At 46.4% G+C, this 19,220-nt stretch overlaps 1 protein-coding gene across 2 annotated transcripts; it reads left to right on the top strand.

Moving 5' to 3' along the window:
- Positions 1–665: 665 nt before the first annotated feature.
- Positions 666–19,167, top strand: ASXL1 (ASXL transcriptional regulator 1). Of its 2 annotated transcripts, none has more exons than XM_075769078.1 (12): positions 666–926; positions 5,733–5,815; positions 8,687–8,795; positions 9,926–10,046; positions 10,122–10,219; positions 10,551–10,644; positions 10,936–11,091; positions 11,518–11,681; positions 11,784–11,880; positions 12,366–12,471; positions 12,923–13,538; positions 14,279–19,167. In XM_075769078.1, the coding sequence occupies exons 1-12, from the start codon at positions 867–869 to the stop codon at positions 17,201–17,203; spliced, it is 4,629 nt and encodes a 1,542-aa protein (XP_075625193.1). In that variant the 5' UTR covers positions 666–866; the 3' UTR covers positions 17,204–19,167. The 2 variants fall into 2 exon arrangements, with proteins under 2 accessions (XP_075625193.1, XP_075625194.1); XM_075769079.1 differs by lacking the exon at positions 666–926 and adding an exon at positions 1,341–5,257.
- The last annotated feature ends 53 nt before the right edge of the window (positions 19,168–19,220 follow it).

Raw genomic sequence — 19,220 nt, 5'->3', positions numbered from 1 at the left:
CCGGTGCTCCTCGCTAGAGGGAAACAGCGAGGGCGGCGGCGATAACGGCCGCGCAGAAGGCGCCCACCACACCAGCAAGCGTTGCCCATTGAATTGGGTCTGAACACCAGCGAGCTCTACCCACGGCGGTTCAGCTCCGTGAGGAGAAACAGCCTCAGGGCATAACCCGAGTCCTGAACGGCGAGCAGCTGGAGCCTCAGCCGGGGAGCGGCGGGGGTCGACATCTTCCTTCCTCTCGCTGCTCACAGCAGCCCGGGTCGCACCCCTCACGCCCAAGTTTGCCTGTGCCAGGGGCGAGGACGCCGGTCACGCACCGACCTCCCGGCCCAGGCAGTGCTGCTTCTCCCGCCGCGGCCTGGGGGAAGTAGCCCGGGGGCCATGAGGCGAGGGCGAAGGCAGCCGCTGGTCCCGGCATGCCGCGCGGCGCAGCCAGCGCCCGCCGGGAGCTGTAGTCCGCCGGGGGAGGCGGAGCCCTGGCGGGGCGGCCGCGGAGACTACAACTCCCGGCAGCCCTTGCGGTTTGTTTTCCTTCAAACGGGGCCCAGGCCTGCCGCGCGCCTCCCGCGCCCGGCTCCGCCCCTTACGGTCGCGGCGCGCGGGTCCCGCCGTGTCCCGCCGCGGCCACCGTCGCCGAGCCCCGCCCCCTCCCCCCCGCTCCCAGCCCTTTGACCCCGTTGTTATGTCGGGCCCGAGCCGCCGCCGCCGCCTCCTGTAGTGCCCGGAGCCGCCCCCGCCTCGCGCCCCGCCCGCCCCGCGCGCCCGCCGCCCGCCCGCCCCGCCCCCGCCGTCGCCGCCCGCCCGCCGCCCGCCCGCCCGCGCGCCTAACGGTCAGCGCCCGCCGCGCCGCCGCCCCGCGCGGGAGGAGGATGAAGGAGATGAAGCAGCGGAGGAAGAAGGAGCGCACGTGGGCCGAGGCTGCCCGCCTGGTGAGGCGGGGGGGGGGGGGTCGCCACACCGCCCCGCCGGCCGCCCCGCCGCGGTGGGCCTGGGGCGGGCCCCGGGGAGGGGGCGCGGGGGGCTCCGCCGGGCCGTGAGGGGCCTCCCCGGCCCGGGGGCTCCGCTCGCCGCCGGCTCCGGCCCCTCCTCGAGTAACGGGGCCGGCGGCGCCGCCCGCGGTGCGGTACGGGGCGGGGGTGGGCGCTGCGCCCGGGCGGCGCGAAGCCGGGGGCCGGGTCTGGCCGGGGGCGGTGGCGGTGTCGCCGGTACCCCCCCCCTCCCCCCGCTCCCCGGGTCCCGCGGCCGGGAGTCTCCGGGCTGCTGCAGCCGGTGTCTCCTCCCCGGTTGTTCTCCTTCCCGAGCCGGGTGGGAAGGAGAAGACCCCGGGGCGGGGACCCCTGCGGTGCGGGGCTGTGGCGGGTCCCGGGACGGGCTCTCGGGGAGACGCCGTCCCGCAGCGGTAGCGGTTCGGTGTTTGCTGTCTCGGTTGTTGCCTGCAGCCCGGCATGGGCAGGGCTGGGGCCGCTCTCGGTGGGGGAACGGTTCGTTTTCTTCTTTTCAGATGACTTCAGGCTCAGTGGGAGGAACTGGAGCCTCCGGGGAGAGGCCTGGCCTGAAGTCTGGGCTGTGCTGCTGTCAAAACTTTCTGGTTTAATTACTGAGGCTGCAGGTTTCTTCCGTGCACCAACAATGCCCAAAACACAGCGGTGTGAGCGGCGCGCGTTCGGCTGCCTGTACCCGCGGCCGTGCTGAGCCTGGGGGTTGGCATCACCGTGCTCAGACGGTATTTTGTCACTTCTGGGTTTAGGAGATGTCGCTGCGGGTATGTCTTAGTCCTTTTGTCTTTGTGAATCTGTTTGTTGAAGGCTTAAACTTACAAAGCCAGGCTTGCTTTGATGGTGTAGGTCTGTTGGAACACCGCTGTCGTTTGACCATCGCAGTGGGAGAAAGATAATTTCTCTCTGCGAAACATTTAGGTCGGATCTGTCTCAAATCCAATGTATAAATATAAGAAGAAAAATAATTTCAGTGTTTTTTGGATAGCAAGTGTGAACTAGTCAGTAGTTTATTTAAGGGTTGTGTTTGGAGGCGTTTAGGCTTGTTGTTTGTCCCAGAGTGCCAATGGTAGCCAGGTTCTGTGGCTGGCTGGAAGGAGCTTGCTCTCCTCGGCCTCTGCCTAGGAGCTACTCTCTCTTCACAACTTGGCGAAGCAGATCTGTGCCAGTACATGGAGGAAGGGATGATCTGTCTGCGGCCAGCATGAACACAGCTCTGCGGTTTCCTCCCTGTAGTCCTGTCAGTGGTACTTGACTTGTGAGGATATGGGTGTCCTTGCTACGTAGCATATGGACATCTACAGAAAGAGATTTTTAAGGCTTGAGGGTGTTTTGGTTCTTTGTTTTTTCTTCTGCATGTGTGTTTATTTGCCTGGCCAGGTTATGTATTGGAGCACATAAACATTCAGAAGGAACAAAATGGATGAGTCCAGCTGAGACTCGTGTCTGATATTGAGGGTATTTAAGTTAGGTCTTGGTGCTCCTTCTGAGTAAGATTTGTTTGGCTATCAAAGTGTTTTCCTACTACTTGCCAAGAGGAAACCTAATCAGACAAACATCTATCTTTCAGCAACTTGCATAATCTTTTGTGTGTAAATTATAGTATTTTAGACCCACATGACTTTGCTTGAAAAACGGGAAAAGGACATAACCCAGCCACTGTAGAACTTCACTGCAGGAACCTGGTGCTCTCGTACTTCATCATACATTTGTCTTTGAGATTCTGGTTCTGTGAGCCAAGTGCGTTGCTGCAGGTGGCAGGGATGCTTTGCTGGTAGGTGGTATGATGCTTTGCTGGGCAGAGGCAGTACTAGGTGATCTTGCACAAAAGCACCTCGTTCAAATGTCCTGCGCTCTAACAGGTGAAAAAAAAAAAAAATCCATATTTATAGGCCTGCCCAAAGCAGCACATGAGATTGACTCTAAAGCTGTCTAAAACACTTCCTCACCCTTGTGTGATGGGAGAAGGATCTCTTCACACAGTTCCTCTCACCTGTCTTTTGGCCAGAACCTCAAGCACAGTGGGTGCATGAGATGTCTAAGCCTCAACAGCATCTCAGAGCCATTGATGAACCAGAAATAGAACGATCTCATACTAGATTATCCACTTAGAGAGACCTTCAGTTGCGTAGCTACACTTCCAGCTTGCAGGACTGATTGTAAATCCACTAAAAATAGATCTTTATTTAACACTAGTCTTACACGTGCTCCTTGTCAAAATGCTTTCAATTTTCCTTTCTGATGTGCACTATTATATTTTGTATTCCTCTCGATGTTTCTGAGAATCACAGGAAAAAATGCTTTTCAGTATTGCTGCTCCTACGGAGCTAATACCATGCACGTTCCATAAAATAAGCCTTTAAAGATTCGTTTGAACACCCAGAGCCATAGGACTATTCAACAAGTGCTGTCAGAGCTAGATGCCTAGTAAATTAATTGGAGGAGTGTTGTAAACTTCCATAATTAGGGACAGAGGAACCCTTGACTATTAGAAGTAGTGAAGGGGGTAAAAAAATCTTTTTGGGGGTAAGGAATGGCTAACGTTAAGTTGTAGGTCCTGGTGGAAGGTTGAGTGTGAGGATGGAGGGTCGGTGCTGGAGACTGGGCTTTGGTGGCTAAAGCTGCAGGATCTGCTCTCCTCCAGTTCTTCCATTAAGCAGTCTGTACACTTAATATAGCTGTTGATTGGAAATTGTTCCCCTGAGTGTAGATTCTTTTATCTTTATGTAAATTCTCGTTCATGCTCAGTTTTAGGCTGTGTGTTTTGCTTGCCGTGTCTGTTGCTTGAGAGAGGTTTTATAAGCTGTGAAGAATTCCCTTATTTTTCAGAACAGGCGTGTTCCATTTTGTGGATGTTGCACTTGGCTCTGGAGTGATGTGTTTCCCCTTGTCAGCTGTCTGCCCCTTTGGAGTGACGAGGGGTGACAGTTCACAAGGAAGGCATGGAAACATCGTAACCTATGGAGGCTTTTTGATTAGTGGAGGAAAAAGTGCAATGGAGCTGTATTGACTCAGAATTAAAATTGTTTACTCTCTGAATATGGTTTATCACTTTGGTCTTTTCTTTAAACTTGTGTTTTCATTGTGTTTTGTCTCAGGTTATGTAGTTCTTAAATTTCCATCCCCTACCAGGTTAGCACCACATCTGAAAAATACATGTTGGGTGGATATGATTTAAGAAATTCCTTTTGTCACAAAATATAGCTGAAGTGCAGAACTACAGTGACACGAGTTGGGTTTTTTGTTACTTGTGGAGGTTGGAAATGGTATGGAGAGGCAAATGGTGCCCTGCACAACTTTTTTCTTTTTTTTTTTTTTTTTTTTTTGCAAATGTCCTGTTCTTGCAACTCCAGAAGGCAGACGGGGGGCTTTGTGCCTTGCCACTGTGCTTCAGTGACTCAGTTCTAGATGTTGCAGATACAAATGAGGCGTTTGGGTTCCTGCGCTGGCTTTTCACGCAAGTCAAACTGAAAGACAATATCGTGTTGCTGACTTCTCTAAAGCATGATTCCAAATGAAATAATCATGATTATGCATCATTGTGGCCGTTACGTATGGGGAATTTAGACCACAGTTACGATCAAAAAGTTCCTGACTGAATACCCATTGCTACTTTTCCTGGACGTTTCAGGCCACGTCCTGTGCCTGTATCGCAGTCTTTTTGCTCGATCAGATCCAGAGGTCTGTTGAGTTCAGCGTCTTTTGCATTCCAAGAGCAGCACTGTCTGCTTCAATGGAAGGCGCAGGGGACGGTGCCTGTTAGGCAGCTGTAGGGTAATCTGCTCCCAAAGAAACATCGTGGTTTACATCTACTGCAGCTTATTTTTGTTCATTGTTTCCTGTTTATGTGGGTAATCTTCTTATCCACAGAAATGTCCAGTCCTCTTTTTGAATCCTTGAGTTCTTGCTTCTAGATGTTTTGGAGCAGTAAGTTCCACAGGCTTCAAAAAAAAAAAAAAAAAAAGTAATAAGACTCTTCAGATCTTCACATATAAGTGGCAATTCTGTTCTTCATATAATACATGAAAGGATGGGTTGTTATTTATTGTATTGCCTTTTTAATGTCTGATTTTACTCATTTTCTTTCAAAGGCAAGCAGTCCAAATCTTTTTAGTGTCTTTACCCATAATTTTTTTCCACATCCTTTGCTGTTATTGTTGTCCTCTTCTGAATTCTGTCCTTCTCTGACAAGAATTCTGACTCTTACCTATGGTACCCTTCTTGAGATGGAGCGAAGATGAAATGAATGCAGTAATCCAAGGAAGGTATGCTATTGAATTATATAGTTGTACAGTAATATTTTTATTGGCAGAAAAATACTGGATGCTTTATTGAGAGGTAGGAAGGTATATGGCAGGGAGAACATTCTACATCATTAAAGGTAGCTAACCACTGTAGAGTTTTGAAGGTTGTATGTGGCAGCAGCCCGGTCTAATGCATATTGAAGTCTGTGGTAAAGCTTCCACTGGCTTTCATGCTATGGGGTGAAGGCCAAATTCTGCTGCTTTTTCTCTCCTTCATGTTTGTATTTTAGTTAATTAGGGACCAGGTTAAGGTAAGCCTTTTGTCATGTTTACCATGATCGAATCTTGAGGTAGCCTGGAATTTTTAGTGCGTGTCTTTTGCAGATGAATAAAGTTTTAAGAGGCATATTATTGGATCTGAACCGCAGGTTATGGAGTAGTTCTGTGAATACAGAAGCAAATTCTGTAATGACACGTGGCCTTTCTGTCTTTTCAGGTGCTGGAAAATTACTCTGATGCTCCTATGACCCCAAAACAGATTCTGCAGGTCATAGAAGCTGAAGGACTAAAGGAAATGAGGTTAGTATTGATGATCTTGTCTAAAACGTAGTGTGGAGCATGGGGGAGGCTGCATATGAAGGCTTGTGTTGCTTCGTGCAATTCTGCCTCATCTCCAGCCCACTTTTCTTCTTTCTTTTTTCTCTTTCCAGCATGGTTATTTCAGATGACAGTATAGACATTTATATACAAGTTGTAGTTTTGTTTTTTCTTTGACAATAACTGGAAGCTGTTCTTGGATTTTTTGATAACACAGTGTCCCCTTCATCCGCCTATTGCAAAATAAATGCCTATTGCAGATCAGACTCCTGCATTGTGTTGTACTTACCACTTACTTGTATGGTTCTCTCTCCCAGTAGTTTCTGCTATTGTGACTGTAGTTTGAGAACAGTTTAAGTTTTGTCTCCTCTGATGTTTCATTTCTAGAGCAGACATTATGTTTTAGGACTCTCAAAAATGTCATCTTTATTTTATATTACTAAATATCATGGTGCTTCTGCTCAGATTTTTGAGCACCATGATAATGTGGCTCACGCTGTTGTGTGACATTGTACAAAGGAGATGCCCATCTTAATGTGGGTTTCGTACGGAGAAGAAACTGATATGGAGCCTGAAAAATCACAGGAGTGGGAGACTCTTTTCTTTGGTTAAGTTACTGTGAACTTCCATCTGTTTCTGTGACAGCAGTAGAAGAGAAATACAGAGTGTCTTGCAGATCAAAGTAGGTAACTGTGATAGTCCAAATGCCTCAGTTAGTGCTGCATGGAAAAAAAAAAAAGAAAAAAAAAGTTTGACTACCAGTGACAGAAAAAGCAGTCTCTTTTGGCTGCAGCCCATTGATTGACTTCTGGGGAATGCAGCTGCATGGACTGTTTCTAGTCCTGATTCCCGCTCACCTTGATTGTGTGGACTGTTTTCCACCATGGTGTTTGCGTTCCCTGAACCTGTACTTCACCTAGCTACAGAAAGTAAACAAATTTCTTCTGGGACCTAACAACTCAAAATGTTAGCTTGTTTCTGCTCCTTATTTGTGTCTGAAATCAGGAAACAGCTGGGATGGTTTAATAGTGAAATTTGGTGATGCATACAGAGGTGTCATGTGTAGGAGTTGCCATTGTTTGGAGGGGGACGATGCCGGCGTGTTGCTGCATCGATATCGGAGTTGTTAGAACGCCCACCTGCCACTGGCGATCTTGGCGAGGAGATCTTCACTGGTTTGGGTACGGGCGGTGGTTTCACAGCTCTGAGTAGAATTCAGGCAGGCTTTTAATGAGGACCTTCATGTATCTTTGTTTTAATCAATACTCTGCACCTTTCTTACATCAGTCCTTTTACTTGAGCAGATAGTTGAAGATCTACATGCATAGGCTGTTCTCTACTAAAGGTAATAGCAGGTTTCTTTTCACGCATAGAAATTTTCTTGGTGCTCTCCCAGTTTTGACAAGTGACCAGTCACAGTACGTAACTAAAGACCAGACTTTGGAGAAGATGTCAATTTAAGTCCCACAGAGCTAAATCATTTATTTAAAGGTCGGTCTTTTTCCCTAAGGATATCTGCTTTTCCTTCCCCGGTCGTTAATTCTCTGCTTTAAGACAAGACTGTTTTCTTCAGAACATAATTGTTCACAGAATAAAGGCGGTGATCCTGCCTAGCTAAATACACTGCAGACTTTGCTGGTACTTGTACAGAAGCCCTTCCTGAAACTCCATTTCCTGAAGGAAATAGCTTTGTGGCTCGAGATATTTTTCCCTTTGAATCAATACTGAGCCAGTGTTCCCTGGTTTGGGGGTAACGCTGGTCTGTCGGGAGAGCCGTGTTCCTTACAGGTGGCAATAGCAGTCCTGCGCGGCTGATGCTTGAGCCAGGACACTTGGGCCCAGCACCATTGCTGAGTTCTAGCTCCTAGGAGGATTTTAACTGTTGGGGTTTTTTTCATTTTGGGAAAACTACTTGTTTTGCCAGTCTAAGAAGGTGCGCTCTGTGGCTGGTTAGCGTGCTGGGAGTGCTCTGTTTAACACAGAAGGGAAAACACTGTCTAACAGGATGGAAGGCTGGAAATTTTTTTCATATATCTAAAAGTGGTACAGGGTAATTTTGTCTGTTGCCAAGGCTTGTGGAGAAATGTCCACAAAACAAACGCATTCAGAGTAGAAACAGAAATTGCTCTTACGTTCTCAATTTGAGAATGATTTTCTTTGAAATACTTTGTCTCAATGCAGTTTTCAGTTTCACTTTTAATAATAATGAAATTGATACTGCTTTAATGACTCTTCCAGGTAAGTTTCTGCCCGTACATGTGTGATGTATTGGAAAACATGAGATTACGTGGCACAGAAGTTCCATCAGTGTGAGCGTAGGATGGCTTTAACCAAGGAGTTATGTAGGACTTGACAAATTAGTACATCAGACCTTTTATATCTAACTCTGCTGGTGCAGTTTTGTCTGTGACATGTCAGGAAAGACATTCCAGAAACATGTATGTCTACAATTTGTGCTGGTTTTTGTTTCCATCTTTCTACTGCTGAATAAATTTGGGGTTTTCTTGTAAAATCAATCCAACTCTGAAAGTTTCAAGCAGAGAAAGGGAGGAAACATGTAATAAAAGTTAGAAACATTTTAAAATGGCTGAGAGTAACTTTAACATTTCCAGGCATAAAATTTCCTAGTTTCTGCCGATTGCTTTGCTGTGATCTGTTGAGGGTGATGTGGAGGTCAAAAAAGAAAGCGGCAATACTGTTCTGACTGAAGTGCCCATCCCATAAAGTTAACGAGCATCATCTCTGTTCCCCTCAGTCAGCTAAACGATGCCCATTTAAACAGATCTTTCAGGCTGTTTTCTTGATAGGGCTATTTCTTAAAACTTAATTGTTTTCTGCCTTTCTGTGTTTCAGTGGCACTTCTCCCCTAGCCTGCCTCAATGCCATGCTCCATTCCAATTCAAGGGGAGGTGATGGACTCTTCTACAAACTGCCTGGACGCATCAGCCTTTTCACGCTCAAGGTAAATGCCAAGTTCCTGCTCTCGGTTGAGGGCCGAGGTGCGAGTTCTGCTTGTTATGCACAGCCGAGTGTTAAACTGTCACTGAGCATCATATGAGCTGAATGTGCTGCGTGTGAGATCGTCATGTGAAAGAGTGTCTGGAATTCATTATTTCCTTAGAGCTTGTACCTTTCAGCTATATTCAGTCATATATGATAAATTCCTTTTAAAACCCCCTATTTCTTGAATTGCACAAGCAAGATAAATCCTCTTATTCTAGTACGTGGTGTCCAGCTCAGGTGGCCGCTTATCGAAACAGTTCTATTCACTCCTTTTCTGCCAGCCACAAGGAAACACAGCCAACCAATAATTTAATTTGGTCTGAAAGCTTGTAACTACAAGTAAAATCTTGATAGGAAGATGTATATTCATTCTTCTGGTTGTTTATTTTGTGTTCCGCTGCATTCTGTGTATATTTAGCATCACCATTTTCCTCAGATCTTGAGGTCTCTCTGGAACGTTTTTTATTTTTAGTCTATTGTCCCAGTAATCTTAAATGTTGAAAATGTTTCTGGTCTTAGGCTTTTCTTTTGCATTGTTTTGTACTGTTGGATTCCTTGGATTCCGTGATAAATATCAGCTTGATAGACAACAGGTATCTTGGCTATTTCATTTGTATCTTTTCTTTCTGCTGTCAGAAGATTTTGTTGAATTGCGATATTTTGCTGACAATAGATGGAATTGAAAAGGCTGTGATTATACAAGTAGTAAATACACCTCTTAAGCTTACTATCTTAGTTGGCTACTCTGTTGCGTATTCTTTTGCAGAAAGAATGAGATATTTCTATTTATTAGAAACCTCTTGCTTGCAGAAAAGTGTGACAAATTATTAACCTTATGTATTTTGGATATGTTTGAGTTACTCGTCTAGGAGGTGTCTGTGAAGTGTGCTAATAGTTCTAATGACTTCTGTTCCACTATGAGCCCAAATATACTTAAAAATGTCTTTCTGCATCAAGGATTAAAATAGGGAAGATGAAAAAAAATTAAGCTTAAAAACTATATTCACTAAACTGTCTGTTCCTATTGGTTTAAGTCGTAGTGGTTGGGAGGAAGGGCTGTAGCCATCCCAGTTCTGTTTGCCCGTTTAGAAGGATGCCTTGCAGTGGTCTCGGAATCTGTCTGTGCCTGAAGGGGAGGAGCTGGAGGATACAGCAGATGCAGAAAGTTGCGAGTCCAATGAAGCAAGCACTGTGAGTGGTGATAATGATGGTAAGTGTCTAATGATGTTAATCTTAAAACTGTAGAATCTACTTCTGTGTCTGACTGAGTGCATGTCTCTTTCAGTGTCTCTTGATGAAACCTCCTCTAATGCCTCGTGTTCCACTGAATCTCAGAGCAAGGGACCCGCTGCTACTAGGGAGAGCTACAGAACCGCCTCCCAGGTAGGAAAAAGTGGGACTAAGGGGAAGTGTGAAGCCTCTCAAGGGGAGCATTCATTACTGTGGGACAGTTGGGTGAGTGTGACAGAGACTAGTTGTGCACAGGTGACTCAGAGTTATGGAGCTGTCTCCTTCAGCGAGGAGTTTGCAGTATGGGGAGGGATCATGTACAGGAAGGTAATTTTGAATTCTCTGCTATTCGTGCGTAATTATTATTTGTAATGACACCTGAAGATTTACCTAGGAGCTAGTTCTTTAACTGGGAAACCTGCTGCTTAGAAGATTATTTTACCCCTCCGTAATGTCTTTGTTCTGGTTTCTTTCTGGACTGCAGACAACCAAACAAAAGAAAAAGACTGGTGTAATGCTGCCACGTGTTGTCTTAACACCACTGAAAGTAAATGGGGCACACATGGAGTCTGCCTCCGGTGAGCATTGCTTTTGTTTTGCTGGTATTCTAATGACTGCATATACGGCTTTTAATCAGTAGTCCATAGTTATCTATAAGTTTGCCTGAGGGTTTCTTTAACGCACTTGGTGAGAATGCATGTGACTGTAGAGTGGTGTATACGTTTAACTCCACCAAAATAGTTGGTAACTGGGCAATGCCCTATAGTAGTGGATCTGTTATTAGCAGATAATTCTTGTATGTTAAACCATTCTCCGAGTTGGACTTCTGCTGTTCTTTGTATATTTGTATGGAATTGTTTTGCTTTCAGGCTTCACGGGAAGGCATGCTGATGGGGAGAGCAGTAGTAGCACATCCAGCAGCAGCAGCAGCTCTTTGGCCCTGTGCAAAGCCACCTTGCGTAGCAGAACAGAAATAAACAGGGATCCTCCGCAGCTTCTGAGAGGTATCCGAAAGCCCACAGCTGGTAGGTGCTTCTGATTTAAAGTCAGAAGAATAATTGGCCATAAAAGCAGGCAATGTTGAAGTCCATGTGTATCTGAGAAAAGAACACTGAGGTTCTCTTCCTTCAGAAGGCATATGATGATTTTGAGGCGTGCAAGCCGGACCTTCCTTCCTGAACACTAGTGAGACAATTGTTTAACAGTTTGCCTCCTCTGAAGAGCAGCATTGAGAATTGTACCTGAATGACAGAAATGTGACCTCTATCAGAATTCCAGATGCATGCCTATTAATTAGTGTGTTTGAGAGTCTTTCTTCATACTTGAATACTACAATCTTTTCTCATATATCTTGCTCTTTTTGCTGTGGTAGTTTGACATGAATTTCTTGCCTGTAATGCTGAAATACTTCTATAGAATGTTTATTTTATTTATCTGTGCTTAAACTACAGGGCAAATGAAACGAAACAGGGGTGAGGATATTGACTTTGAAACACCTGGTTCCATTCTTGTCAATACAAACCTGCGAGCTCTGATAAACTCCAGAACCTTTAATGCGCTCCCATCTCACTTCCAGCAGCAGCTTCTTTACCTCCTTCCTGAAGTTGATAGACAGGTAATGAGGGTGCTTGGGGTGTTTTCGATTCACCGCATTGCCTCTTGCTTGCAGAATGGCTGGAGCAAATGTTTTCTGTTTCTGCTGGGTCTGTCCCATTAGGTTGGGGCCGATGGGCTGATGCGTCTCAGTGGCAGTGCTCTGAATAATGAATTCTTCACCCATGCTGCGCAGAGCTGGAGAGAACGACTAGCTGATGGTGAGTAGGTTTTGCTTTCTTAGGTGGCTGGAGAATAGGTACTCATTTTATGGGATTTTTTTGTTTTTCTTTTACAGTTTATGAATAGGAATGTAGTCCAGCTTTGCAGTGTATCTGGCTGTGTTGCCCTCAACTGTTCTTTGGTTTTGGTGTTGTTTTTTTTTTCCCTTTAAAATCAAAGATGTGTTTTGCTGTCGTGCCATGGGACCTTCTGAACAAAATGGTGGAGGTGTAAAGTAGTGCTAGACTTATCTTTCCTTAAATAGTGGCCTGTGTCTGGTAAAACATGATTTCTTTTCAGACTCGCTTGAGGCTGTGTGACCATTGTCCTTAAGGAGTTACAGGCAGCACGTGGATCCATAGTAAAGTGGAAAATCGTTCCTTCATATATGTAGCTACTTCATAACACTGTTAAAGCACAAAAAGTTGCATTTGCAGAATAAGTTTTGTTTGGAACTGAATTTCAGTCTCTTGCTTCCATGTAGGTGAATTCACCCATGAGATGCAAGTTCGAATTCGGCAGGAGATGGAAAAGGAAAAGAGAGTGGAGCAGTGGAAAGAGAAGTTCTTTGAGGACTATTATGGACAAAAGTGAGAAATTTTACCTCATCTATCCTGTTTTATCTGCGTGTGTGTGTGCAGGTGGCAGAGTGTGGTTTTGCTTGTGGATACCTGAGACGATGCAGCATAAACTCCTTGAAAAATACAGGTTGTGGGGTGAATCACTCAGGCTGTTGTTCCAGGGAAATCCTTAGTTGAATTGACTGGATCACGGCAGAATTTTGTAGCCCATCTGTTTTGTTTCCATGACAAGTTGATATTACTTGTTTTCCATCACAAATCTTTACATGTTCTTGTTTTTCTCATTCCCTGTGATAGTAATGTGGGATAGCAAATGTATAGGTTATCTCATTGCAGATTGAATTGATGAGGTTTTGATCGGTAAATCTGTATGTATAGTGGTGACGGTACAGCTTTAAGTAAAAGGTGAAATGCTTAAATTAGGATGGGCTTTTAGCTAGTTTTTATATTTCCCTCATAGGTTGGGCTTGACCCAAGAAGAATCGCAGGAGCAGAATTTGGTGCAAGAAGATGCTGAGAACAGGACAGGACTGTCTGTTAAAGGAGAAGCAAGACTGCCCCGCGGTCCTTCTACACGGCAGAGGGATGGGCACTTCAAGAAACGCTCCCGGGCCGACCTGCGATGCAGAGCCAGGAGGAGCCTGTACAAATTGCGTGAACCTGAGCAAACGGAGGCTTCCAAAGAGACTGCTTCTGTGGGACCAGATTCCTCTCTTCATAAAGAGACAAAGCCTGAGAAAGACCTGAAGAAAGACGATCTGACGAGCCCTTCGGCTGCAGTACCGAAGCCAGAGAGTTCAGAATTACACCTCTCTCCAGAGACTTCCAAATCACACAGTAAATCAGAAGATCTGTCGGTGGCAGCTGCAAACAGAATTCCCAGTTTGCCCCAGGAGAACTCTGCTCGGGAGTCCAAGGACCAGAAGAGGAAATGCTTTGAGGAGGCTGCCTCTGCATCCTTCCCCGAAAAGAAGCCCCGGCTTGAAGATCGTCAGTCCTTTCGTAACACAATTGAAAGTGTTCACCCAGAAAAGCCACAGCCTACTAAAGAGGAGCCAAAAGTCCCACCCATCCGGGTAGGAAAGAGAATTATAGCTGCTTGGTATCTCAGGGCTGTCATGCTCAGTAGCATCAAAACATTATTAAAATGTCAAGAGTTGTCATCTTAAGAGAAGAAGCGGAAGGGTTTCGTTGGTAGTGCGGGCTATAAGTACATCTGATTATCAGAGTTTACTATCTTATTTAGACAGGCAAAGAATGGAAAATCATTCCAAGGTCTTTGCACAAGAGCACGGGGTAACCTTGACTTACTCTGTTAGTTTGCATTTCTGTGGATACAGAAATCACTTTTCCTGAAACTAGCTGACTTGCAAAAGAGACCTTCAAATCATATTCTTTATCCTGTGTAGTTTCTCAGTTTCTTTCCTTTCAGGCAGAATCCTAGTATTCTTTCTGACTTATCCCATTTTGATGAGAGGTATCCATCTTGTTAGCTTCAGGGTAGTTGTCCTGATGTAAAGGAGACCATTTTGATTTCTGAAGATCTGAATGCAAATCACTTATTTTGTGTTTGTCTGCTGGCTCTGGTAAAACAATGTTAATATTAAGTGAGCTTTACGTATCACATGACAGAGCGCATAAGCAGAGGTTACAGGGAGCATGCTAGTTCTCTGTCAAAATTCAGTTTTAAGTTAGAATTTTAAATTTTTGTTGAATTCTTGTGATAAGAATTGTGATGAACAGATGCTAATAAAACGTGTTTCACTATCTGAAAATGGTCCAGTGTTAGAACTAATTGCTTTTCCCTTTCTTTCAGATTCAACTTTCACGTATTAAACCACCCTGGGTGGTTAAAGGTCAGCCCGCTTACCAGATATGCCCCAGGATCATCCCCAACACGGAGCCCTCCAGCCGGGGCAGGACTGGGGCCAGAACACTCGCAGACATTAAAGCCCGTGCTTTGCAAGCCCGAGCCCAGCGAGAAGCTGCTACAGCCGCCATTGGAGGTGGGGGTGGCCCGGGTGGAGGGAGAAACACCGATGAAGGAGGTGGTGGAGGAGAATCCAGCAGCCGTACAGAGCACAGGAGATCAAAGAGAACTCATGGAAAGCGCTCGTCAGATCTACAACGAACACAATTACTGTCGTCTCTCCATCTGAATGGAGAAAAGGCTAACTCTGAGGTGGCTGCTCAGGAGGCTAACGCGAATTCCTTCCTCTCTTCAAGACAAGACCCCTCCTCTTCAAAGAGCGAGGGAAGTGGCGTTCTGGAATGCACTGCAGGTGCTAGCTCAGGGGAAGCTCACCCTGGTGATGGTTCACCTAGAACGCAGTTCTGTGATGCTTTGACTGGGTCGTCCTTAGACAATGCAACTTCTGAGAGGCAGGAGGAGAGCCCTGAGCAGCTCCTCTGTGACCCAAGGACCGAAACCCCATCTTGTGTTGCATCACAGGAGAGGCAAAGTACAAAACTGAAACGCGTGGTTCCTCCGGTAAACGGTCTGTCTTGTTCTCAGGTGCAGGGAGCTGTTGCTGGTCCTACGGGAGATAGGCTTGTGTCAGAACTCAAAGATGTTAGTGCTTCTGCCATACAGCTGGATTATTGTTCTGACGTAAAGCAAAATTCCTCCAGTTGTCCTGCTCTTCTGCCAGAAATGTCACCAGGTGGTAAAGAATGCCATGAGCCAGAAATGGTATCTAGATTTAGATTTAACGGCTCTGAAACATTTGTGGAAAAATGCGTTGCTGATAGTGATAGCTCCAAAACAGTGATTACTGGAGCGGAGAAAGCAGTCCCTGCACTGTGCAACTTCTCACACCTGCAGGCAGAGAAGGAGAGTGATGGAAAACTAAGTCATGAAGAACAGAATACAGAGTCTGTGGCAAAACCCTCTTTACACGATGGCTTTATTTCTCAGAATAGGATAGATACCTCTGAAAAACTGCAGCTGAGGGAGAGGTGCCCCAGAACAGGATCAGAAAACGCACATCAGCTGCTGAGAGAGACTCAAGAGTTCAAGATAAATGGAGATGATGAAATACAGAGCACACACAGTGAAACAACAGATACCGCTTCAGATTTTGAAGGTGACATAGCTGATGAGAATGCAGAGATGGATGGATGTTTCGAAAGTGTCAGCTGTAGGGAGGTGGCTGAGAGAGACTCCTCCTGCCACGGCAGCACTGAGAGATGCAGTAGGATTAGATCAAAATCATCTGTGGAAACAGATAGTCTGGCCTATGTTGTGGACTTCCCTGCAGTGGCAGCGATGAGCACTGCACCCCCATCTCAGAGATGGGGACCGCATGCACCATTGCCCCAGAAATCCGAGCGGCCGACGGGTTCTGCTCGGCCTGTGTCCTCTGTTGAAACCAGCAACCCTTTGGTGATGCAGCTGCTTAAGGGGAACCTTCCACTGGAAGAAGTTCTCCCAGTATCTCGTGCCAACATCAAGCTGGAAATTACACAGCCACTGCTGGACAAGCAGTCAGAAAGCCTCTCCCTGCAAATGGAGAGAGGCAGCAGTTGCTATTTTGGCAAAGAATCTTCTCCAGATGTAGGAATAAATACGAGCGCCCTAAGCAGGAGTGATGACTTCCACTCAGTGAGATCTTCCTTAGATCCCCAGGAGAAGTGTGGATTGGGGGCAGTGTTGCCTAGAGCAGAGGATGCGGAGGATCAGTCTATTCCAGAAAAACATTCCAAAGCTGGTTCGACTTTAAGCTGCCAAGACCAACTGGCAAATGTGGCAAGTGCCTCACAGAAGCCTGAAGATCTGGACCCTCGGGAAAGAACGTTTTCTTCCTGTAGCTTTGAGGAGCAAAAGGAGTTGTCCAAGGTCCATCGGGTGCCACAGCATAACCCATTGACAAGTGTCATCACAAATAAAAGTCCAGAGAAGCTGAATGCCTCTACAGAGCCTCGGTTTTTATCTCCATCTATAACTTCTCTTGGTCCGAATCAGACAGGAGGTGCATCGGTCAATAAAAATTATGTTGGAGTTCAAGGCAAAAAACTCTTTGGTTCTGGTTTTCCTTGCAACCCCAGTGTTAGACTGCATCACTCCAGGGCTTTGGATCAAGTTTCAGCCATGGGAACCTTGTCCCCCAGCAAACAGATTCCTCTGAACAAGAGCTGTGCATCAGGAGAAGGAATGCCAGCTGCAAGGGAAGAATGGACTTCAAAGCAGCACCCTGACACCCTGGGAGGAATAAAAAATGAGAATGCGTTGGCATGTGGCAGCCCGGCCAAGAGTAATGTGGAGAACCGGAAGGATGCAGCGCAAAACCCTGTGGAGCTGACTGAGCATTTGCAAAATGTTCCGCTGGTTATGGACTTGCCATTTTTTAAGTTTTCAAGGGAACCAGGAAAAGGACACAATCATCCTTTGGAGCCTTCTTCCATACCTTCTCAGCTTAATATCAAGCAAGCATTTTATGGGAAGCTTTCTAAGCTGCAGCTTAATTCCACCAGCTTTAATTATTCATCTAACACTCCGGCTTTTCCCAGAAGTCTTGCTGGAAGCATGATGCAGCTAACCCACAAAGCGAACTTTGCTGCAAACCATAATACATCCCTGTCTGTGCAGATGTTTGCTGATAGCAGCAGTGTTGACGAGATATCGTTCAAGTGTTCGTGCAGCCTTAAAGCCATGATCATGTGTAAAGGCTGCGGGGCATTTTGTCACGATGACTGTATAGGACCCTCTAAGCTTTGTGTATTGTGCCTTGTGGTGAGATAATAAATTATGGCCATGGGACAAATTGTATATTCAGTGTGTGTATTTTGATAACTGATCCTAAAAACCTGTACACAAAATACTATTCTGTTTATAGTAGAAATGTTATTACACTTTGTTTTGGTGAGGAAAGTTGACTTGCCTTCCCACTGAAATCTACAGTGCAAAACCCTTTCTTGCTCACGGTTACACTCCAGTCTCGGTGGGCTGCACCCCACTGGAACGATCCTTCTGCTTCGTGCTGTTGTGGAAGTACTGATTGTGCTCTGCTACAAGTGCTGAGGCGAACACCTGAGTGAGAGGCAGTTTGCTGTGGCAATCCGTGGACCCTCTGTCGAGGAAATCTTTACATCCAAAGGAACTGGAACAGGGTGTTTTCTGTTTCAGGGCTGTGCTAGGTGAGGCCCTACAGTCTTCCGCTCTCCCCTTCTGCCATCTCACGTTCTTGGTTTGCATGGGAAGTACCGCTGTACAGTAAGCGTAAGCAAAGAGCTGCTCTGCAGTGACGGTTCTCTACGGTCTTCAGATGTTACAGCAGAGCGTGGTGCCCAGTACAACACTCTGCAGCTGCCTGTAGAGCCGTACATGGCTAACCGCGTACCGGATGGAGCCAGCTCGGAGCACGCATGAAGAGGAGGGGGGAAAAAAGTGGCAGGTGCAGACCGAATGCCTTCTGCTGGTCTGCAAGAAGACGTGTGGCCCGAGGAACTGTGTGCCTGGCTGAACTCTTGGACCACTTGATGGGACTGCCTCTCTTGGCTGGCTTGCCACAAACTTGTGTGAAACGTCGGAGGCTCCTAGAAGCTTGTTTCTGTGGCCAGCAATCTCTGCATTGCAGCCCTGCAATGAGGACCTTAATGTGACAACATCTGACCGCTCGCAAGCGTCTAGCTGTGCATCTGTGTGACGATCATCTAACATTTAAAGCAGTGTTTTTTCCTTTTTTTATATTTTCATTCTTGGATGTATAAAGTGAATTATTTGACTCCTGTAAGTATCCTCTATGCATCTGTTTGATCATGTATTTATATGTTGTACACAGTACTGGCCAACTGTAAATGGATGTAATGTACATAGAACATAAAAGGTTCTTTTTTTTTTTTCCTTCGATTTTCAGGCTCTACAGCAGTATTGCATTAAAGTGGTGTTAGTTATTAATCTGCATCTGTAGTCAGAGCCACTGTATTCTGTCTTGCGTAACGTGAGGCTCAACATGCAAAGGTGTCTCTCGGTTCTGACGGCCTCCCTCTCTGCCCGGGTGTCCGTGCTACGTTGTGCCGGTGGGCTGTGATGCGCAGGCTCAAGGATGACCTGATGGGATTTGCCACGTTGAGCGCACTCCATGGGTCACTCCTCTACGCTATTGCCAGTTGTTGCTGTGACTGATCTAGAGCGTTGCTGTAGCTGCGTGGCGAGAAGGTGAACCCTTGTGCATCCGTGGATTGAGAGCAAAACTGTGACTCTCATCCTCTCTGGAGCAATTGTTTCAGTGAGGGGAGAAGTCAGCTGTTTTATTTAAGCAGGCAGTAGCAAGAATTACGGGGGTTTATTTTTATTTTTTCTTCTTGTCCCTTTTCTAGCTCTCTCCTACCTCCCTTGACCATGCACTTTTTTTTAACTGTGCAAGTCCCTGTTTGAGATGCAAGCCTGAGGGATGCAACAAGTTTAGTCTCTGAGATGGTTTATCCTTAACGCATCTGACAGCCTCGTATTGTGGGAAGGAGAGAGACCAACGCGGGTGTGCGCACATGCCCGGGCTGAACGGAACTGCGGTGTTGGTGAGGGCAGAGCGGAGGTGTGAAACCTGCTTACCAAAGATAGGGAGCGGAGCTGGGGGTCTGGCTCTGCCTCCTTTGGGGCCACTGTAGTGTACGGATTGAACTGGTCTGGTTTGCAGAGCCCTCCGGGGGGGCCTGCTCATGTATGTCCCTTGTGGTATTGGAAAAATAAACACTGTAAAACCTGCATTTGTGGTTTCAAATCCTCTTTCTGAAATCATTCTCTGTGCTCTCTGAGGCAA

This window comes from Balearica regulorum, chromosome 16 (genome assembly GCF_011004875.1).
Source record: "Balearica regulorum gibbericeps isolate bBalReg1 chromosome 16, bBalReg1.pri, whole genome shotgun sequence".
NCBI lineage: Eukaryota > Metazoa > Chordata > Aves > Gruiformes > Gruidae > Balearica > Balearica regulorum.
Note: the sequence above shows the minus strand (reverse complement) of the source record. Positions and strands in the feature narration are given on the sequence as shown.

Coding starts and splice junctions, on each gene's coding strand:
- ASXL1 (XM_075769078.1), top strand. CDS start 867: ATGAAGGAGATGAAGCAGCGGAGGAAGAAGGAGCGCACGTGGGCCGAG. Junction 927..5,732: donor GGGCCGAGGCTGCCCGCCTG/GTGAGGCGGGGG, acceptor CTGTCTTTTCAG/GTGCTGGAAAATTACTCTGA. Junction 11,881..12,365: donor GAGAGAACGACTAGCTGATG/GTGAGTAGGTTT, acceptor GCTTCCATGTAG/GTGAATTCACCCATGAGATG.